Source organism: Echinops telfairi, unplaced genomic scaffold (assembly GCF_000313985.2).
Source record: "Echinops telfairi isolate 266 unplaced genomic scaffold, ASM31398v2 ScPeMD7_7416;HRSCAF=8454, whole genome shotgun sequence".
Classification (NCBI taxonomy): domain Eukaryota; kingdom Metazoa; phylum Chordata; class Mammalia; order Afrosoricida; family Tenrecidae; genus Echinops; species Echinops telfairi.
In genome coordinates this window covers 3,523,713-3,547,505 of record NW_022111316.1, presented here as the reverse complement: position 1 = coordinate 3,547,505, position 23,793 = coordinate 3,523,713, and the positions used below count along the sequence as shown (strand labels likewise).

Below are 23,793 nucleotides of genomic sequence, written 5' to 3'. Positions count from 1 at the left end.
AGACCCTCAAGAGATGGATTGCTCCAGTGGCAGCAGCAATGGTTTCAAACATTGCAGCAATTGCAGGCTGGTGGAAGGCAGGTCGTGGTTCATGCTGCTGTACCTGGGGTAGCAATGAGTCAGAACTGACTCGAGAGCACCCAACAACCACATCAACAACACATCCCTGTGAGTATAAGCCTATTTGGGAATGGGGATTTTTTTGCGTGTTAATGAGGCTATAGTAATGTACGTTAAACCTAACCAATTTGGATATTAAACATACACACACACACAGTGGATTAACCACCTAAGTAAGAAAGCACAGATTGTAGAAAGATACATGTGCCATGGAGATCTCCAAGAAATGGCAAGAAGAACATTAGAGAAGCTGAGACAAGGGTTTTCCCCCACATTGGACAACAGAACCTCCCCCTAGAGTCGGCAAACGTTTCCCCTCAACTGTGTGAAAATAAATATCTGTTCTCGAAAGCCACCCCCTTGCATTATTTCTATTAAAGCAACTCCAGAAACTAGAATAGCCTCTCTGTCTAGTTTGAGTGCTTTGCGTTCAATGCTAGATACCACCTATTCCTGGAACCATTCCCCGAGTCTCAAAATAAATCTGTGCTTAAAAAAAAAAAAAAAGTAAAACTTTAGATGTGATACTTAAAACATTCTAATTCTAAAAATCCAAAGCTTCACTAGCCCATTAAGGGCTCTGAGAAGTACTTCAGTCAAGAAAGTTGCTTAACTTACCTGCTTACAGAAACTAACCTGACTCACCACAGAACCCGATTAATTCCCCCATAGCTGAAAGAAAGCCCCTGTTAGGTCAAAGTGTGTAATCCAGGACACTTCCTGCCCAACATTCTCCTGAGAGCAAAGTATCTCAGGGTAATACTCTTTCAACATGTCATTCCAGTTCCCAAAGGAGCTCCTACATAATGTCTCCATTTCCTTGATTCTCTCTGATTAACTGAGTCTTCTTATTTACCTTTAAAATGTCAGCCAAATATTTGGAATGTTGTTGTTCTTGTTGTGTATTGTTGAGCTGGATGCAATTCTATATGACAAAACACACACACACACACACACACACACACACACTGGGATTACTAGGCTATGACCTTTCTGAGAGCTGGCCAACATATCTTTTCTCTTGTCAAGATGCTCATGAGCTGGAAACAATGACCTTTCAGTTAACAGTCAAGCTCTTGACCACTGTGCCACCAGGGCTCATTCATACTGTTGTTATTGTTGCGTGCTGGTGAGTCAGTCCTAACACCATGATCCCATAGGACCCTATCCACAGTGTTCCCTAGTCCATCCTCTCGATGGGAGCAGTTGTCCAGTTCTTTTCTCCCTCAAACCCCCTGATGGAGTCAAACCACCCATCCTTCAATCAGCAACCAAAAGCTTAACCAGTCATTCCACTAGGTATTCTTTCCTTAGTGTTAAAAAAATAAAAACCATCGTGTTGATTCCAACTCATAGCAATGCCACCGTTTCCATGGCTATAAATCTGTCTGGAAGCTGACTGTCCCATCTTTCTCAGGAGGAGTTGCTAGGGCCTTCAAAACACCGACCCTTTGCTTAGCAGGCAAGCCCTTAACCTTAACTACTTCACCACTATCCGTGAGACCAACAAAAGTTCTGAACCATTCACATAGCATTCAAGAAGTATTTATTGATGAGCAGTACTGAGAATTTTGGGTAGATCTTAAAATCCGTTGTGCTTGTCATCAATAAATATTTCTTAAATAGCTGACTCAGAAATCATTTTCATATTCAGCCGTATTCATCACAGATAGTAGTGCATACAGTAGCCAACTTTTATGGTTCACCCAAGGCTTGTGGGTTTCCTGAAAGTTGGGATACTGTCAGAGAAAAATCACAGAACAAAGTGGGATGTGTTATTATATCGTGGGCTTGACATCAATGACATGAAACAAAGTGTGTCTACATTGTTGAATGGAAAACTGATTTGTTCTGTAAACCTTCACCCAAGTCACAATAAGACATCACAACAACAAAACACAGGAAGGGAATGTACTGGAAAAATCACAAGTTATCACCGTAGGAGGTGGTGATTTTTTTTTTTTTTTTAGTGATTCTGTATTGTGCACACTGTGTTCCGGGGACTAAATAGTCTTCATGAATCATTTTGTTTAATCTTCATGATAAGCCCAGGAAATAGGTTTATTATTTCACAGATAAAGAAATCAAGTCTCATAGGCTTTGCACCTTGTCTAAGAGACAGCACCTTACCCCAACTTACTGGAGAGCCATACCCTTAGTAACTTCCCTCTCCTGTCTCCCAAAACACACTTTGCAGGTGGAGTAAAGAGCATAGGCCCTGAAAATTGTCTTTGAAAATAAGAATTCAGTAATTCCAGTTGAAAATAACTGTCCAGTATAATCTACTTTCCGCTATGTGAGAGAGACACACAGAGAAAGAGACCTGCAAAGCTATACTGTTGACATTAATCCAACAGGCAAGTGGATTTGAATATGAGCCTTTAATATGTTAGATACAGGCCAAGCAAGTTGAGAGCTATTTTTAGCTTTGGGTTATAAAATGCATTCACATGAGCAGGTGGCCTACATTTTCAGCTTTATATTTGGGGGAGGAGGTTATCCATCTAAGAGAGAATGCTATTCCATTAACAGTGTTTGGCAAAGGCCCCAGAACTCTATCCCTGCTAATATGCTGAATAGGAGAGCTCTCAGGTGTTATAACGTGTGATCTGGGATCTAGCCTCAACGTTGCCACTCTCTAGCTATACGACTTGGAGAAAGTCACTTAAGGCTTTGGTGTCTCAGTTACCTCAGCTGAAAAAAATAGGATACAGTGGAGAGGTCCGGGTAGAGTAGAAAGCTTAGAGAGTCAGCAAACAGAGTGGATTGAAATCCCGATTCCACCACTTTGTAACTATGTACTTCAGCCTCAATTTCACAGTCTGTAAAATGTGAAGTTTAAATCCCACCTCACAGGTTAGTTGTGGATTTTAAATTACATAGCATCATTAAAAAACAGAGGGTATATCTAGTACGGCAAAGGTTTTTAGAAGAATGCAAATTCCTTTTTTCAAATCATTTACCTCTCAGTGAAAATCATTGAGCACCAGCAACATCCCAGGCACTAAGCTAGGTGCCAGGGACCTAAAGGTGAAGAGGACAGAGTGTCTTCAAACAACATACTGCTTATTAAAACTGGTGATCATTCCCCAGGTTCCCCAGGTATTTGGCCTTGAGTAATGTCACATCTCAGTTTTACCAAGTCAAAAACTAGAATAACATTTAACTTGCAGGGTACTTCTGAGGAACAAAGGTGTCAATCCATCAGAGCTCCAAGTACAGAGGAGACCCTCGGGAAACATGTATTTGGATGTCTCCAAGGATCTTTACATCAGTAGGAAATGTGACTGTTGTAAACACTAACCTCAGGAGAAAAACACAATCTGCAGCTTTAAGATTTTATCTTTGAGATTGTTAGCAACACGAATCTCAGTCCTCTAAGAAGGGAAAGCATATCATTCGGCCATTCACATTTCTTATGGTACTGAGTAGGAAAGAAGGCGTGGCCGATCCGATTTGCTGACGACGAGGCTCCGAGGCTAAGATTTGTGTGCAGGCGGCATGCCAGGTGGTGATCTCGGGAATGGCACTGAAGAGGGGAGAAGGCAGCAGAATCTGGCAGAAGGAGATGCCCGACTGTGAAACAATTGCAGCAAAGGCCTCAGCCAGCCCCGTGAGGAGCTCTGGATCTGAGAGGTCCCTGAGGAGCTGATTCAAGGGGTGGGGGGGTGAACAAGAGAGCCAGGCCTTTGTACCTCTTCCTGGCCAGTATTGGATGTAAGTTGCCTGGGAGAGGAGCCAGGACCTTAGGAGAAATCAATTCCCTTCAACTGAAGGCCATGGCTAGCGAAAGCTCAGCTGTGAATTCTCAGCAAAGAGCTCTCACAGTGAGAGAAGGGGTGACTGAGGGCTGAAGGGACCGAGGGAGGTTCTAGACAGATCATCCTGATAGCACCACAGAAGAAACTATCATTCACCTAAGACAGGGGTCCTCAAACTTTTTAAACCGCAGGCCAGTTCACTGTCCCTCAGACCCGTTGGAGGGCAAGACTATAGTTAAAAAAACAAAACAAAATTATGAACAAATTCCTATGCACACTGCACATATCTTATTTTGAAGTAAAAAAAAACAAATGGGGCAAAAACACCCGACGGGCCAGGCAGATGTCCTCGATGGGCCGCGTGTGGCCTGCGGGCCACAGTTTGAGGACCCTTGACCTAAGAGAACCTTGAAATGGAAGAGGGGAAATACAAAGATTAGCTAAATCACAATCTGAAAAGAAGTTGCTTTAATGAACTCAAATTAAGATATTGCCTTGTGGACACAACTTTCTCTTTCATTCTAGCCACTTAGTTATAAACTGGCCATGATCTGAAGGAAAAAAACCTTTCTCACACTTTCAGAAATATCCAGGGAGAAGCAAACTAAGTGTTCAGAAGCACACAATGGATAAAGGCCACAGGCTACGCCCATTGCGGGATGCGAAGCGGAATGTCGTGGCAGCATGTGGCACAAGGCCGAGCTGTCTCAGCCACTTCCTGGGTGCAAGACCAGGAGACCACTTCCCCTCCGCAGGGTTTACTGCCTTTGTATGTAACACGAACCAGGGGGACAAAATTAGTCCCAAGGTCACTTTCAGCCTTAGGTATCAATAATTCCAAGTCTTTATGACCATTGTCAGCAAGGAAAAATGATACAAAAATGGATGACCTGATAATTATGTCTGCTTCTGCCGTCAAGTTAAATTTTACGGCCATGCTTTTTGTGCATTATTCATTTTCTGATTTGCAAAGTGAAAGGCTTATGGATGTGTTGTGTATTATTGAGAGTTTCTTTCTCTCTCTCTCTCTCTCTCTCTCTCTCTCTTTCTCTGCTCTTCAACATTTTAAAATTTCTACCCTCTTTCTCCAGTTTCTTGTGGTTAAATATTTGTCTCTGGAATACTTTATGAACAAACCAATCGGTCTTGGATGACGTACAAACAGAACGTTCTTTAGAAGTGAGGATGGTAAAACTTGGCCTCATGTATTTTAGACAAGTCGTTGGGACAAACCAGTCAATGGAAAAAAGACATCGTGCTTGGTAAAGAAGAGGGTCAGGGAAACAAGAGGAAACCCCTCAATGAGATGAATAAAACAGTGGCTGAAAGAATGCGCTCCAACGGATCAATAATTGTGAGGATAGCTCAGGACCAGTGTGCCCATGTGTTGTGCATGGGGTCTCCGGGGTCAGAACCCGCTCACTGACACCTACCAAAAAACAACATAGTCTTTATCAGAGCATATCTCACATGAGAGAGATACAGTGGAGCCTTGGTAGCATGGTGGTTACTCATTGGGCTGCAGTCTGCAAGGTCAGCAGTTCAAATCCACCAGCTGCTCCACGGGAGAAAGACAGGGCTTTCTACTCCCATAAAGAGTTAGCCTCTGAAACCCACGGGGGAAGTTCTACCCTATCCTACCAGGTCTCTAGAAGTCTGCATTGACTTGATGGAGTGAATTTTGGGCTATTTTGTCTTGAGAGATACAATTATGCTTTCTTACGGAAGCCAACGCTGGCTATCTGAAGAAGAAGGAAAAAAGGTGGGTGTGATCGAAAGGCTTCAAAGGACTCCCAGAATTAAAGGGAGACTGGGCTAAAAGCAGAAAGGAAGAGTATGTCTGACTGTGAAGGAAGAGAAACCAGAAGCCAAACAAGCCTCTTGTGGCTAGAATATCCTGACCCAATCGCACCCCTGGGACAAAGAAGTCCAAACCCTCACATTCTCCTTGTGTCACTTGCTTCAGATTCAAAACTTGAAGACCAAGAATCTCACATTGGCTGAGCTGTCTCCTCCAACGCTGGGTTCCATAGATATGAACAGGCTTTGAGAATTCTCTTCCGAGGACAAGATGAAAACAAGCAAACAAACTCACAGCCATCAAATACATTCTGATGCACAGCTCCCTCACTAGACAGGTAGAACGGCCCCTGTGGGCTTTAACTCTTTGTGTGAGTAGGCAGCCTCTTCTTTTTCCTGTGGATCAGCTGGATTTCGAACTACTGACCTTCTGGTTAGCAGCCCAACACATAACCATTATGCCCCACTAGGGCTGTACTATACACTGACATAATGAAAAGGAGATAATCCCTATAAAAATCACAGTGTTTTTCATGTTGTTATGAGAGTAAATGGTTTGGGATCGACACGTGTCTGATAGTTTGACTTGCTGTGGTGGCTTGTGTGTTGCTGTGACTCTGGAAGTGATGACACTGATGGCTCCCCTACCAGCAGGGTCACCCAAAGAGAATAGGCTTCCGGAGAGCTTCCAGACTGAAAACAGACTACGAAGAAGGAATGGGCTACCCACTTTGGAGGAAGGAGCCCCTGTAATTCTTATGCATAGAATTGAAATAGTGTCAGATACTGAAGGCCTAATGAGTGGAAGCAGAACATTATTGGAGATTGTTCCAGAGCACGGGCCCTAGTGTCGGAAGGCACTCAAGATGTGATTGATGAGGAGCTGCTTTCTCCAGTAGAGTTGACCATGGTGATGTGAACGGAGTAAAGCCTAGAGGAAATGAGCCTTTGGAATCTTCATTTGCTGATGGAACACAATTCAAAGTAAAAAGAAGCATCTGTGAATGTACAAAGCAGGAATCTAGAAAAATTGGAAGTCATCAGAAGTGAAATGGAATGCATAAAGATCAATATCCTAGGTGTTATTGAACTGAAATGGACTGGTATTGACCATTTTGAATCAGATAGTCACATAGTTTAGTTTACCAGTAATGTCACAATCAAGAAGAATGGTGTGCATTCATGGTCAGAGAGGATATTTCAAGATCTATTCTGAAATACAATGCTGCCTGTGATTAGGATTATATTTATCCACCTTCCAGGAAATCCAATCAAACAACTAGTATTCAGATTTATGCACCTATCATAAAGACTAGTGAGGAAGAAATCAAAGAATTCTACCAACCACTATAGTCAGAAATTAATCAAATATGCAATCAAGATGCATTGAAAACTTTTGTGATTGGAGTGCTAAAGTTGGAAACAAAGGAAAAGGAACAATAGTTTGAAAATAAGGTCTTGGTGATAGAAACTAAGCTGTATATCCCATGATAGAAGCCTGCAAACACAACTACTTGTTCATCTCGGATCCTTTTTTCAACAACACAAAGGCCACTATCCACATGGACTTCTCCAGGTAGAATAAACAAAAATCAAATTGACTATATCTGTGGGAAGAAATTCTGGAGAAGCTCAATAGCAACAACTAAAACCAGGCCCGGGGCTGAGTGTGGAACAGACCATCAATTGCTCCTATGTAATTTCAGGGTGAAGCTGAAGATAATTAAAACAAGTCCATGAGAATCAAATTATGACCTTGAGTCTATCCACCTGAATTTCAAGACCATCTCAAGAACAGAGTTGTTGCATTGAACACTAATGACAGAAGACCTGATGAGCTGTGAGAGGACCTCATGAACATCAATCATGAAGAAAGCAAAAGGTCATTAAAAGACAGGAAAGAAGAAAGAGCTGATATCAGTGAATATCAGAGGAGACTCTGAAATTTGCTCTTAATCACAGAGTACTTAAAGTGGGTGGAAGAACTTATGAAGTCTAAGAGCTGAATAAAATGTTTCTGAGGTAGGCTCGAGAAGAAAAAGGTAAATATTTCAATGAAATGTGCAAAGACCTAGAGCTAGAATGCCAAACGTGAAGAAGCTCGGCACATCTTCAACTGAAGAACTCAGGGAAAATTCAAGCCTCAAGTCACAATATTGAAAAATTCTATGTGCAAAGTATTGAGTGATGCAGAACGCATCAAAAGAAGATGGAAAGAATACACAGAATCACTCCACAAACAAACAAAACTGGTCGATAGTCAACGATTTCAGAAGGTAGCATATGAGCAAGACACAATGGTGTTGAAGGAAGAAGTTCAAGCGGCACTGAAAGTATTAGCCAAAAACAAAGCTCCAGGAATTGATGGAATGCCAACTGAAATGTTTCAACGAGCTGAAGCAGCACTGGAAGCACTCACTCATCTCTGCCAAAAACTTGGAAGACAGCTACTTGGCCAACTGACTAGAAAAGATCCTTATTTGTACCTATTTTTTTAAAAAAAGGTAACCTAATGTGATGCTCAAATTATAGAACAATGTGGTTGATATCACATGCAAGTAAAAGTTTTCTGGAAATCATCCAACAATGTTTGCAGCAGTCCATTGACTGGGGGAACTGCTAGAGGTTCAGGATGGATTCAGAAGGGCAATGAACAAGGGATATCATTGCTGATGTCAGATGGATCTTGGCTCAAAACAGAGAATACCAGAAAGATGTTTAACAAAAGTGTTTCATTGACGAAGCAAAGACAGTCAACTGCATGGATCATAACAAACTATGGATAACCTTGAGAAGAATGGGAATTTCAGAAAATTTCATTGTGTTCATCAGAACTTATACATGGATCAAGAGGTAGTTGTGTAAACAAAACAAGGGAATAGTGCATGGTATAAAATCATGAATGATGTGCATCAGGGTTGTATCCTATCACCATACTTATTCAATCTGCATGCTGGGTAAATCATCAGAAAAGCCAGTTTATATGAAGAAGGATGTGGCATCTGGATTGAAGGAAAACTTATTAACAACCTAAGATTTTCAGATGACACAACTTTGCTTGATAAAAGTGAGGAGGACTTGAGGTACTTTCAGATGAAGATCAAAGATTGCAGCCTTTCGTATGGATGACAACGCAAGGTAAAGAAGACCCCAATCCTCACAGATGCACCAATAGATAATACCATAATACATGGAGAAAAGTCTGAAATAGGCAAAGAGCAGCTTTGATTCAGGTGGGTTTTTTTGTCTTTGGAGAGAACATTTCTTCAAACAAAGAAAAACTGATGACTGCTTTCACACTCTCTACTAAAGTGGAGACTCCGAACAAATTCCGCCTCAATTCTGTAACAGAACTCCTTCAAAAATGGGGTTATAATCACAAGCATAGAAGATAGAATTTATAATACATCATATAAGGGACTACAGCTAGAAGAGTCATATTACTTGATTACTTGTCAACATGTATGTTCAATTTAGCAATAGTTGCAAAGAAACATCAGACATCTACTATCCAAGTCAGAAGCAGTACAGAAGCCCTAATACAGTCATTCAACGTTGTCTATTTGGGTCTATTTTTATCTTTCTTTAATTTTATAAAGAATGGAAAAATGAATATAAACTTCAATAAAAACAAAGTGGTACTTGACTTCACGCCTAATCAAGAAAATTCAAACTGAAGTGAAAATACACTGTTTTCGCACCAAATCAGTATCCCAACTCACAACTATCGAGTTGATACCAACTCATAGCAACCATGTAGGACATGGTAGTACTGCCCTTTTGAGTTTCTGAAACTGTAACTAAGAGGATAGAAAGACCCATCTTTCTCCCTCAGAGCCACTGCTAATTTCAAACTGCCAACCTTGTGGATCACAGCGCAACTTGTAACCACAGGGCTCCTTTCCAAATTAGTATAGGAGTCCTTTAAAACCAAAGGTTGCGGTGGGAAGTCTCACATATTGCTCATGGGAGTATAAATTGGTACAAACACACATACACACACACATGTACACACACACGCACACACACATATGCTATCTTGAAATTTTGGGCTCTTTCTATATTACCCTTTTTTTCAAAGCCTGAGTGGAGTCCAGCCTAATTTAGGGTGCCTTCTGTGTCCAGAGTATTATTCCTTGTCCCTGAAGTGTTCTAATTATTATTGTTTCTATTATTCACATGTTAATGTCCACAAAAATCCTTGTTTTGTCATCTATCATGGGCATATGTGTTCTTCTTATGAAGGGTTGTAAGTCAAGACCAATGTTGTATGTCACCTGGTAACTTCACAGTCCTCACACCTTTATCTTGGATCCACTCAACATTGGCTGTGTGCTTGGTTGCATCTGTGGACTTCAGCCTTCACAGGTAGCCAACTCCAACTGCCAAGATTAAAAACAAACATTCCCAGCTCTACTTCTTTGCCTTGCAGTGTAGGAAAACTGGCCGTCCACAAAATTATCAAACACCAGTCATCAATCTCCAAATGCATTACACCTATCACTATATATGGGGCCTTGTTTTGTTGCAGTGGGAATCACAACTTAAATTAATTTATTTGTATTATCCCGGGGATCACCCATGCAGCAGAAGGTACTCATCATGAAAGACTATTTGTAAGTTATTTATATAGCAAATCAGTCCTCCATTGATGCTTACTAAACGGCCAAACTCCTTTTCCTTTCTCAGATGTGAAAGTCACAGATGGAGGTTTCAATTCTCCTTTTTTCTGAAATTGGGGTATGTACTTATGAGTAAAACATTTGTCCAAGGGCGAGGGAAGGAGGGTGGAGGAGGGAGGGGGAAATGAGGAGCTGAAACTAAGGGCTCAAGTAGAAGGAAAACGTTTTGAGAATGATGATGGCAACAAATGTACAAATGTGCTTGATGCAATGGATGGATGGATGGATGGATGGATGGATGGATGGATGGATGGATGGACGGACAGATGGATTGTGATAAGAGTTGTATGAGCCCCCAGTAAAAAGATTTTTTTTTAAAGTATTTGATCACACACACACACAAAATTGTCATCTGTTGTGGATTAAATTGTGTCCTCCAAAAACATGTATCACGTGCCTGGGTCATGATTCTCACTGGTTTGGCAGCTATGAAATGATGTAATTAATCCCATGATGTGATCTAATGGAGTCAGTTTTAAGGGAATTAAGGTGGGAGGTAACACCCTTACTGAGGTTAAAATCCTGATGCACTGTTAGGGGAACTCTCCTGCATCGCCTTTTTTTTCAATGTGAAAGTTAAAAGAGATACAATGAGAGAACTGTGAGCCAAGAAAGACTACCATCAAAAGAGAAGGGGTGAGGGCAGAGTGGGTCCTTTGGCCCCATGCCCCCTGCACAGAGAATCTTCTAGACCTAAGGGATTGATGCCAACACAAACAGAAACTTCTCAGGGACATCAGTCCTACTGCTGTTGAGTGGAGACAAGGGCCTTCTCCCAGAGCTGAAAGAGAGAGAAAGCCTTCCACTAGGGCTGGTGCCCTGAATTCGGATCTCTAGGCTCCTAAATTGTGAGAGAATAAAAATGTGTTTGTTAAAAGCCATCTATTTGTGATGTCTCTGTTACCACAGCACTAGATAACTGTGAGACTGGGTTCTCTAGGAAAGCAAAACCAGAGAGAGTGTAGAACTGGGTAAGCCCATTTTGGTTCAGTCTGTGGATCAGAAGCCTTCAGGCTTCTCCTGGCTCATGTAGCTGCAGTAGCTAATGAACAGGGAAGCAGAAAGGAAAACCAGGAAGCAGGAAAATCATAGGCTGGTAGATGTCAGGATTGTAGCAGGAGAGTTGAATTAATCCAAGGTTTACAGCTCAGATGGTATTTCAGATTGCATGACACTATGGTTCCCAGGATTGGAAATCAATATGGCAGGTCCTTGGCTCAAATTAAAAAACCAAACAATCAAAAGTCAATGAACCAGATGCAGGAGTCCGACAAGCAGAATAAGCTCTCCACAGTGTCTACATATACAGCAAGTAGGCCACATCCTTGGGGAAATATTTTTAGGACTGTGACCTGAGTGAGGGGTTTTACTTCACTCTAATTAATATTTTCACAACTGCTTGGCTGCTCACAAACGATCCCACCGTGAAGTTGATTACATTATGTTGGATCACATCATGTAGGAGGCCTCGATTACCAACCTACTGAGAATCCTGGTCCAATTAAGTTGACACAAAATCTAGCTATCATAATAAATAAGGCACCATCTCAACATAGCTTATATATATTATTCAGTGATATTAACTACATTTATCATGTTGTACAACCATGACCACCATCTATCTCCAAACTTTCCTAGTACCCACCTCTTTTTAAGACTTTTCATTATGATTTGGATAAAAACGTACAGAGCTAATTTATTTTCCATTCAATAATGCACACATATTTTGATGAGTGGCACTGAGTCCTATGTGACACAGCTTCCTCCCTGGGTTGAACTTTACATCCATCCTTTCTTATCCCTTCCTGCCTTCTGAGATCTTTTTCTGGAAAAGCACTGCCCTTTGATCTCCTATTCATTCGTGCTGTAAGAAGTGTGGAAGTCCCTGGTATTATTGTTCGTCTGATAAGACTGTCTATTGTTTGGCTGAAAATTTGCCACAGGACTGGCATAAAGAGTTAAAGGGCAGTTAAAGGCTATGGTCCTCGGACTTCCACTAAACTCTATTAGACTAGTAAGGCTTGTTTTCTTCTTATTATTATTATTATTTTGAATTTTGTTCCACCACTCCCTACTCTCTCTCCAGAACCACCTTTTGGGATCCCTTTCAGCATAATCAGCAGTGGTAGTTGGGAGCCATCTAGTTCTCTGGTCTCAAGATCATGGTGGCTAGGTTCTCATAAGATTCTCTTGGACTGGTAAACAAGCGGCCACCTAGCTGAGAAGCAACAAAGCCCACGTGGAAGAAGCACACCAGCCTGTGTGATCATGAAGTGTTGAAGGGATCAGGTATCAGGCATCAACAGAACAAAAAATCATATTTTTGTGAATGAGGGGCAGTGCGGAGTGGGGACCCAAAGCCTATCTGTAGGCAACTGGACATCCCCTTACAGAAGGGTCATTGGGAGGAGACAAGCCAGTCAGGGTGCGGTGTAGTGTAGCAACAATGAACTTTCCTCTAGTTCCTAAATGCCCCTCCCCCCACGACCACCACCACTATCATGATCCCAATTCTATCTTACAAATCTGGCTAGACCAGAGGATGTACACTGGTACAGATAGGAACTGGAAACACAGGGAATCCAGGAAGGATGATCCCTTCAGGACCAAGGCTGAGAGTGGCGATACCCGTAGGGTAGAGGGACGGTGGGTTGGAAAGGGGGAACGATTACAAGGATCTACATATAACCTCCTCCCTGTGGGATGAACAACAGAAAAGTAGGTGAAGGGAGACGTCGGACAGTGTAAGATATGACAAAATAATAATTTATAAATTATCAAGGGTTCATGATGGAGGGGAGAGCCGGCGGAATACGAAGAGCTGATGCCAGGGGCTTACGTTGAGAGCAAATGTTTTGAGAATGATGAGGGTAACGAATGTACAAATGTCCTTTATACAGTTGATGTATGTATGGATTGTGATAAGAGTTGTAGGAGCCCTTATTAAAATGATTTTTTTTTAAATGATTTTTTTTTTAAAGATTCCCCTGGACTGTCTCAAAGGCTTGAAGGTAAACAAGCAGCCATCGAGCTCAGAAGCAAAAGCCCACGTGAAAGAAGCACATCAGCCTGTGTGATCATGAGATATCCACGGGATCAGGTATCAGGCATCTAAGACCCAGAATAAAACCATACCCAAAGTGAATGAGTGGGGTGGGGGGCATGGAGTGGAAATGCAATGCCCATCTGTAGACAATTGGACACCCCCCCCCCACAGAGGGGTCACAGGGAAGAGATGAGCCAGGATTCATGGAAACAATTATCCCAAGGGAATCTTTTTTTTTTTTTTAATACTTTTATTTGGGGCTCCTACAACTCTTATCACAATCCATACATCCATCCATTGTGTCAAGCCCATTTGTATATTTGTTGCCATCATCATTTTCAAAGCATTTTCCTTTCTACTTGAGCCTTTGATATCAGCTCCTCATTTTTTCCCTCCTTCTCCCACTCTCCCTCCCTCATGAATCGTTGATAATTTATAAATTATTATTTTTTCATGTCTTACACTGACCGATGTCTCCCTTTACCCACTTTTTTTTTTCATTCTTCTTTTCTCTAGATGGGGAGAGACCAATAGTTGCAAGGTGTGGCCATTCAGCTTTTCTAAGACCCATAACAGAACCTCAGTGCCCTTAGGCAATGACTCCAGCACTCTCCTCCGTCCTATCTGGGTAACCACAAATAAAAGTAGATCTTCTTTGTAATAGTGGATAGTTCAGCACAAAAGCCTATGTATGTCACGATGAACAAATAAAAAGAAAAATGTCTTTTGACACCTCAAAACTTTATAGAATGTGAACTGTAAATAAAATTCAAACTTTGGTTCTCTGTGCATTCAAGCAAGTTGAACCATAGGAACAGATTTTTCAAATGTAAAATTTGAGGGCTGGTTGAGATTATTATTATTGTAGTTCAAGGACTGTTTGTTGGCCTTTAGGAGTGTTTTCTGGTCGAGTCTGATGGGGTGCCAAGCGCTGGCCCCAAAGTCTTATTTTTGGTATTCCCTGGGGACTTTGTTGTTCTGTTCCCCTTGCTGTTCTGTTGCACGGCCTTAGTTTTTTGCCTCCGTGTGGTGGGATCAGATCGGGTGCAGGTTGAGATTATTTTTAAGGGCTTTCTCAGGATCTAATGTTTTTCTAACTCTATAATTCTATGTTCAATTGTTAAGGATTTCTAAATATTCATTTTCCATTCCTGATGCATAATGCCAAACCATCCCTCTTATGCAAAAAAAATGTTGCCTATTTAGAATTATTCAATAATGAAGCATGAATCCTTTGTAATTTCCCTTCATATAGCAATCTACCTGGATATGAATGATTGCCCGGGTTTAAATGGCTTCACATTCTGCCGGGGCCATTTCAGGTCGGAAGTCTTTCTGTGTTTTCATTATACTGCTCTGAGCTGCAGGCCTCCTTTATAGCACCTCTCCTTCCTCAGACTACTCCTACAGGGAGAGGGTGGCAGTTGTTAATGACCAAATAGATGTGTGGTCCCCATTTTACAGTTTCCCATGTGGAAGGGAAAAGCTCCCCACTGTCACGTGTACACTGCAAATTGATGGTTTGCTGGCAACAAGACATTACCTTCTGAGTAGCTTTTGTAAACGAACACTCACTCTGTCAGCTTGAAATGTGTTTGTTCAAGAAAAAGAAGACTGGAAGTCTGGAAACTGAATAATTGCTAAAAACAAAGACTTGGACTTGGGTAGGGAGAGGGAGGAAAGGCAAAACCCAGAAAGGGGACATCCCAGGATAGCGAAAGGAAGAGCCAGTGCAGATCTCCGAGCTGTGTTATCACCGACATTTTTGCATGCTTTATTCCATGTTATCCTCACACTTGATTTCTGTAGGTTCGGTGCAGACCGATAAATGGCCTATCTGAAGTGCTGGACATCCAATTCATGATACTAGGAGTAGTGCTCTTGTCAGAAATTTTCAAATCAAATTCGAATTAAACAACAAATAGAAATAGGTAGGCATTGGGACTTTACCTTCGGCCGACCCACAGTTTTCTGCCTAAATTGGACAGTAGCTGCAGAAAGAAAAATGCCCAGAACAACGCCTTGCTGTTTTCTATAACAATTATAATGTACAAGGTAAAGATTTTAACTTTTCAGAGGAGCCTAGGGGCAAAGTAGAGTCTCTGAGTGGTGCGAATGCTGTTAACATGCTTCGCTACCAATGAAAGGATTCAAGGTTAGAGTTCCTAGAAGCACCTTGGGGGCAGGGCACTTGAAGGGTGGGAAGATAGCCATGGAACACCCTATGGAGCAAGTCTGCTATGACACACATAGACTGCCAGGAATTGGATCAACTCAGTGAGGAACTGGTATTTTTTATTGAATAGCTTAGTAGTGAGGAATGTGTTTGCTTCTCCCGTTTGTTTGAGGATCAAATGAGATAAAGTAAGAAAAGAAGGCGAAATAGGAGAAGGGAAAACAGGAAGTAAATAAGGAGTTGGAAAAGGAAACAAAGAAAACCTCAATCAATTCTATTAAGTAGGGGTGCAGGGGGGTAACTGAGCTAAGATTGGAATGGATTCAGTGCTACTCAGACTCATAGGAGCCCTGAGAGTATAATGGGATATGTATTGGGCTTCTAGCCACCAAGTTCAGCAATTTGAACGGACCAACTCTTCTACGGGAGAAAGATGAGACTTTCGGCTCCTGTAAAGATGTACAACCTTGAAAACTCAGAGGAGCAGTTCAACTCTGTCCGACAGGATCACGATGAGTCAGAATCAACTGGATGGTAGTGAGTTAGAACCCAGACTCATCTCCAATTCTGTATGCCATTGAGCCCTGTGAAGGACTCCTGTGTGTGTCAAACCGTGTCCTTGAAGGCTGGTAATCCACTGGTGTTGTTCAATTGGCCTTACTGCTAAAGAAAGGAAAGGCAGGAGGATGGATGAAGTAAGTCAAGTTGTCAAGGTCCTGTATCTGGAAGAAGCTCCCTATCTCTGTAGATGATGGCAGCGATTGTGTTAGAAACAACTTCCCTAAATATTAAACCTCATGTTTGGAAACTCTTTGTTCCTCTTTCCGCAAGAGAGTTGACTCATGACCAACTCTCTTCATGGAGGTCACCCTGGGCAAAAGGCTCTGAGCATCTCAAAATAATGTTGACCTTCTCAATCACCTGGTGTAGTCCTAAAATACCTGGTTTCCACATCAAAAGTAAAAGCTTACTTTTTTTCTTCAGATCTTGAAATTATGAACTATGTGGTGACTGAGGATAATTGTAGTTATAAATAAAATCAACAGTTGATATGTGAGAAGCAAAATTAATTACCACTCCCTTCCCACGCAGACACTTTGGTTCACACCATCTAGCACATGAAATAAGACCCAAAGGTGGACTGGGGCTGTGTGTCATCCTCTTATCCGAGAAGTGAATTTACAGGCAGGGTTTCTGTTTATTATTCTTGTAGCATCCAATTACAGAATACCAGAATGCTTAGAGGTGAACTGAATTATTGAAAAATAAAAGTAAAGAGGGCACAGACAGCTATTATGTGTGTTCATAATAGATTCACCAAACTTGGCAGTGATGAAAAATGCAAACCTTTAATTCAAAAGACAAATATCACCTTTCATAACCCTTGGGAAAATTGCTGTTTTCTCTCCAAACCTGTAAGATTTAGTAATTATGTTAGACAAAGGCCAAAAACAGAGGACAGAGTGCAGGCTCTCAGAAGAAGGATATGTGGATCCAGGTTAAAGTTGAAGCAATCCATCTACTGAAAATGTTACCAACTTCTGTATAAAAAGTGGTTTATTGTTTTCAACCAAAAGTTTCCCAGCACTTTAGCCGAAGGAGGTCTAGGGAGCTCAAGGAGAGAAGGTGAAGGGAGGGTGGGGAAGAAGAGGTGGGATTAAGGGCGGTACTTAATCTGAGCCACCTGACTCTTGGTCTAGCATTCTGTACTTTACGTTGTAACAATTCCTGAGACATTATTAAAATGATTGAAAATTGCCCTGTCAGCATTAGAAACATTACCTTTCAACCCTCTGAACAAAATGGAAGGAAAAAACACTAGCTGTGTATTTCCGATGAATATTTGATACATAGATCCACTTGAATATCAAATGAAAATACCTTACAATGACAACCGGAGAACGTCGGACTGGCTCCAAACACAAGGAAGGCTTACGTGGTCCATAATCTTGTTCTGTAAATATCATAATATGCTTCTGAGTATCTAAATATCATAATATACTCCTGTGGGAGGCATTTCGGTGTGTGGCTCTCCAGGGCAACTTCGAGCAGAAGTAACCACCATTCTTAGGGAAGACACGATTGGAATCTGCTCAACTTCAACAGTCACAACAGCATGTAAATCTAGAGAGAAACGAGTTTCTCCTTTCACCACCTGCCTACCTGCTACTCACCTGGAGAGACTGGGGGTAAAATTTGGCGAGTACTTTCCAGAGAGCGCTTTTTACTTCTTTGTTCCTAAGGCTGTAGATCAGTGGGTTCAACATGGGAATCACCACGGTGTAAAACACAGACACAATTTTGTCTGTGTCCATGGACTGACCAGAGCCGGGCTGGAGGTACATGAAGATGATTGTGCCGTAGAAGATAGAGACTGCGGTGAGGTGGGAGGCACAGGTAGAGAAAGCTTTCTTGCGTCCTTCAGCCGACCGCATCCTTTGAATGGCAATGCATATGAAGAAATAAGAGATAAGGATGACCAGGAGGGTGGAAAAGACATTGAAGCCCACAACGAAGAAGACCACCAACTTGCTGATGCGTGTGCTGGAGCAAGAAATGGCCAGGAGTGGGGGGATGTCGCAGAAGAAATGATGAATCTCGTTCGACCCACAGAAGGAGAGCCGGAAGGTATCTGCTGCATGGATGGAGGCATTCAGGAAGCCACAGACATAGGAGGTGATGGCCAGGAGGGCACACACACCTGCTGTCATGGTGGTTGTGTAATGAAGAGGCCGACACACTGCTGCGTGGCGGTCATAGGCCATAGACGCCAGCAGGTAGCATTCGACAGTAGCAAAACCCACAAAGAAGAAAAATTGAGCGGCGCATCCATTGTAAGAGATTACTTTGTTTCCTGACTGCAGTGCAGCCACCATCTTTGGAGCGACAGCTGATGAATAGCCCAGGTCTACAAAGGAAAGGTTACTGAGGAAGAAGTACATTGGAGTGTGGAGGCGAGAGTCAGAGCGGATAATCACCATCATCCCTCCATTCCCAACTAGAGTGATGAGGTAGATGCACAAAAATATCAGGAGGAGGGGAACCTGGAGATTGGGGTCATCAGTTAATCCCAAGAGGATGAACTCTGTGGCTTCTGTACTATTCTCCATTGAGGGCAACTTGAATTTCACCTGTAGTGACTCAAGAGGAAGAGTCAATGCAACTCAGCTGGAAGTATGAGGGGATGACGATAAGATACAGGTGAGGGAATGTAATCTATAAGTAGGCACATACTTCCATTGTATTACAGCCTTTAATCCTATAAAGTAGGTGCTAGTGCACCCATTTTACAGATTTAAAAGAAAAGTTAAGGTCCACCCTAATCATTAGGGGTTAGCCTAATGATTAGAACCAGAACCAAAATGCACACCTTATATTTCTAAGTACCAAATTCCTAGACTCAGAGCTTAGATTCTTCAACCTGTGTGTATGGTGTCTTTGAGGTGTCTGCAGCATGGTCTTAAAACTTTTGTCTATTCAATGTTTAGATGTCAAAGGGAACCATACAAAATAGAGTGTATGTACCCCTCACTTCTTCTCCCCCCGCCTTTTGCCCTCTATTGTCTCAATAGAGATGTTCTGACATTTCCTATGCACTTACAATTAAATAGTATTCATTATAAAAATCATAACAAGTGCCTACTGTATCCTATATACTGATAATGAGCTTGCCAAGAAATTTGTTTTACTTGAATTCACCACCGGTGCCCTTGGAAGCAGCAATCAAGAAATAAAATGACATTTTGCATTGGGCAAATCTGCCACAAAACATTTCTTTAAAGTGTTAAAAAGCAAAGATAACATTTTGAGGAATAAGGTCAGCCTGACTCAAGGAAAGGTATTTTCAATCTCTCTTATGTATGCAAAAGCTAGACAAGGAACATGGGAGGGCAAAGAAAAACTGATCCCTTTAACATATGGGTAGGCAAAGAAAGTTGCATCAATTGTGAGCTGCCAGAACAAATAAATCGGTCTTGGAAAAAGTACAGGCAGAACGTTCCTAAGAAGCGAGGATGGTGAGGTTTCATCTCACCTACGTTGGACAAGTCGTGAGGATGGAGCAGTTCCTGGAGAAGAACACCAAGCTTTGTAAAGTAGAGGGTTGGTATGAAGAGGAAGACCATCAATGGGATGAACTAGAACCAGCCCCGCAACAATGAGCTCAGGATAGCACCGATGGTGAGGTTGATGCGGGACCAAGGACCATTTCATTCTGTAGGCAGGGTTGCTATCCAAGAGAACAGACCTGACAGCAGCTAGCAACAACGGCCTATTCCCAGCACTTCTCTAAGGGCTTCACTTGTGATTAATGCACTCAATCTTTGCACTAACTCTTCAAAGCTGGTCCTATTATTCTCAGTGCACACAAGGAGAAGCTGTTTACATGATAATGATACTCTATTTCCTTACTTTGCAATTTTATAAATAATGTTTCAGAATTTAAAACATGCACATACAGCATATGTTTTCTTATTTTAGATTCTTTCCAGGGTATTGTATACCAGGTCTCCTGTTCATGGATACTATCTGCTCCTAAACTGTTATAGCTCTGCCTGAAGACTGGAGCCTTGGTAATCTATTGGTTACATGTTGGGCTGTGACTAGAAAGGTCAGCAGTTCAAAACCATGAGCTACTGCAGGGGAGAAAGACAAGGCTTTCTGTTCCTGTAAACAATTACAGTCTCAGAAAACCCACAGGGGGTCACTGTGAGTCAGTATTGACTCTATAGCAGAGAGTGAGACCTGGGGACTGGAGAGCTATTCCGCTGTGGTCCCCAAATCACCTAACTGGTAAATGTTGGAACTGGAATTAAAACTCTGGTCTAGTATATATATTTATAATAACTAGCCAATCCCACTGCAGTTGGGATGCTTCCAACTCAAATCAACCCTGCACAACAGAGAGAATTGTGCCATTGGGCAGCAGTTCTCAGCCTGTGGGTCACGATCCCTTTTGGAGTCGAACAACCCTTTCGCAGGGGTTGCCTGATTCATAACAGCAGCAAAATGACAGTGATGAAGTAGCAACGGAAATAATGTTATAGTTGGGGCATCACCACCACATGTGGAACTGTATGAAAGGGTGGTGGCATCAGGAAGGTTGAGAACCCCTGCCATAAGGTATCCAAGGCTGTAAACCTGTACTGAAACAGACTACCACAGATTTCTCCTGGGGAGCACCTAATAGGTGCTGACCTTCAGGTTATCAGCTGAGCACTTTAACCATTGTGCCTTCATATGCAAATATATGCATACACACACATATGTATGTGTACATATGTATATTTCAAAAAGTTCGTGAACTTTGTGAAGCCCCTCATATATATGTGCATAGGAACAATTGTGAGCATGGGGGAGACTGGAAAGTATTTCATTCTGTTGTGGATGAGGTCACCACAGAGCACTTAGTAAACATACCAGAGGTTTTGGTGGTTGATTCTGGTTACAGTTCAGCCTTCCTTTCTCTGCATATTCTCAACACACTTGAGTCTGGCTTGATTATCTTGCAATTATTCAAGCAGTCTCCAACTCCCTAAGTAACACTAAGCCTCTTGGGATAGTGAAATGTCTTTATCCCCTCTGCACCCCTGCACGCCCTCCCGTCTCCCCCCTACAGCACCTCACCCCAACCTACAATGACCCCTGCCACCCAAAAATATTAGTTGAATTGAACTGCCTGTCAGTATCAAATCCTTCAACTATGTTTTATTATGCCATCTAACTCTAGATTTGTTTTTGTCTAACTGAGCTCGTGCTTCCTGAGGAAATATTAACTTAGATTTGTGGTAGGGAAAATATTCAGAATGAGCAGTGAGTTTGGGGATAGACAAGTGTGAAGGATGGTTTGTACCTTAATGTTCAATCGTTCTCTCTCTCTTCTTGCGTTGCCCTTTTCTGGAGTATTTATAGATTTTATCTGCCTCTGGTAGTCAAATGGGTGGGATCAGGCTCAGCAAAAGGAAGAGGGAATAGATTCAGAGGATGAAGGAGGGGAAGGAAAACAAAGGTTTGTCATTGTTGTTACTAGGTAGCATCGAGTCAGCGCTGACTCAAAGTGACCCTGGGCACACCAGAAGAGATGCCTGGCCCTGCACCATCCTCACAATTCTTATCATATTTGAGCCCCTTTGACAGCTAATCCATCTCATCGAAGTTCTTCCTCTCTTCACCTCACTCTCTACGTTGCTGAACATGATTATCCTTTCTCCAGGGACTGATCTCTTCTTGAGAGCATGTTCCAAATATGTCTAGGACAGGCTTCTAAGGAGCATTCTGGCTCTACTTCTTCTAAGACAGAGTTGATTATTCTTCTGGAAGTCCACAGTCATTTCAATATCCATTAGCAACACCACAACTCCAATGCATCAAGTCTTCTCTGGTCTTCTTCATTCATTGTCCAGCTGTCACATGCGTAGGAGGACCTTGAGAATCCTGGGCGTGGGTCAGGAACGCATTAGTTCTCAAAGTGTTCTCTTTGCTTTTGAGCATTTTAAAGAGCTCTTTTGCAGCAGATCTGCCAATGCAATATTGCTTTGTTTCTTGACTGCTGCTTCCATGAGTGTTGGCTGTGGATCCAAGGAAGACAATATCCTTCCCAACTTCGGTCTTTTCTCTTTTTATGATGCTTTCTATTGGCCCTGTTATAGAAAGTGTTGTTGTTGTTTTATTTCTTTATATCGAGGTGTAATACATGCTGAAGGCTGTAGCCTTTAATCTTTCTCAGTAAGTGCCTCAAGTCCTCTTCACATCCAGCAAGCCAGCAAGGCTGTGTCATCTGTGTATTGCCACCCCAGGACAATACACTGACAGATGAGTAGCTGAACAAAGGACTAAAAGGAGAAAGATCCTTCAGCTCTGCTCGACCATGGTTGACCTCGCATTCTTCCACTTGATTATATCATATGAATGCAGATTTTCATCTACCTGCAGCAGTTTCGGAGATTCTATTTATTGCATTTTTAAACCGATCAGCTGCAATGATCAGGTAGATAAAGAGCTCCGTGCAGGGCCAATAGAGCACATCCTACTTGCAGAACCGTAGAGTGGTGCCGCTAGTATCAGAGGACCTGCTCGCCCAGTCAACACCATCAGCCTCTCCCTCTGTTCTATCTCCCACCTCTATAAACAGTGATCCAATGAATATGTTGGTAGCTATCTTCTCCTGACTCTTTATTTCCCTATGATACATTTCTAAAATTTCATCTTTTTCAAGAATTTTTATTGATAGATTTCCATTCAGCCATGTACCAATTAGCTCTCCCACCTCACTGTTTCTACTGCATCTAGCCAGCCCTTTTAAGCTTTGTCATCGGCACAGATTTTTTTAATTCAGCTGACACATTATCCTTTATTTCCAACATTTTGGAAAATGGAAGTACTTGATGGCCTTCAATGTCACACAACTATTTAACTGTGAACTCTGTCCACTGTTCTAAAGCGGAGTTGCCCCATCTCAGTACCATTGACCTCACAGTCCTTTTTCGTTTTGAGAAGGTGTCCTCTGCACTGAAGGACATTTACCACATTCTTGGCCTCTACCTACCAGATGCCAGCAACAACCCCTCCCCATCTGCGATAGTAAAAAATGTCTCCAAATCTTGCCGTATGTCTCTGGGGGACAAAAAGACCCCAAGTTGAGAACCACTTTATTTACTTCCATGAGTCTTTTTTTAACACCAGCAACCAAATTCAGGTGATGGACCAGCAGTCTCCCATCCCACCCCAGCATGACAAGTATTGTCTGATTAAAGACCCCAAATTCCTACTGGAAGCTTCTCTTTGTCCCTATTTGTATGTGTCTGTAAGGAGAATGAAAGTCATTTTATATCTTTTTTTCTGAATCCCTTTCTTCTCCTAGAGAAACCCACTGCTTCTACCCATAAAGGGAAGATAGCTGCTTGGTGGAAAGAAGAAAAAAAAAGGTCAGAAATAGCGTACCTGTGTTCTTGAGAATTATGAGATCTTAATTCAGAACTGCCTTCAGCTATTAGACCTTTTGAAGCCTGAAAAAGGAAAGAAAGACTGTTTGGTCTCTGAGGACCTCAAATTTCAAACATTTAGACGTTTTCCTGAGGCTATGTAGTAAACATGTAAAAGCAGACCAGCTGCTGCTGTTGCAGACCCTAAGTGAATCATAGCAGACTATAAACCGGGACCAGCTAGTACTGGCACCTATGTAGATTTAGGATCCTCTAGAGAGAGGTTCCC

The 23,793-nt window shown here is 42.0% G+C and overlaps 1 protein-coding gene across 2 annotated transcripts; it reads right to left on the bottom strand.

Moving 5' to 3' along the window:
• Window positions 1-13,622: 13,622 nt before the first annotated feature.
• LOC101657471 (olfactory receptor 1444) lies at window positions 13,623-18,728 on the bottom strand. Of its 2 annotated transcripts, XM_045297081.1 has the most exons (2): window positions 17,786-18,695; window positions 13,623-13,648 (listed from the first exon to the last, which is right to left on the bottom strand). In XM_045297081.1, exons 1-2 carry the CDS (start codon window positions 18,693-18,695, stop codon window positions 13,623-13,625), a joined length of 936 nt encoding a protein of 311 aa, XP_045153016.1. The 2 variants fall into 2 exon arrangements, with proteins under 2 accessions (XP_045153016.1, XP_030743369.1); XM_030887509.1 differs by lacking the exon at window positions 13,623-13,648 and having other exon boundaries at window positions 17,745-18,728.
• Window positions 18,729-23,793: the final 5,065 nt, after the last annotated feature.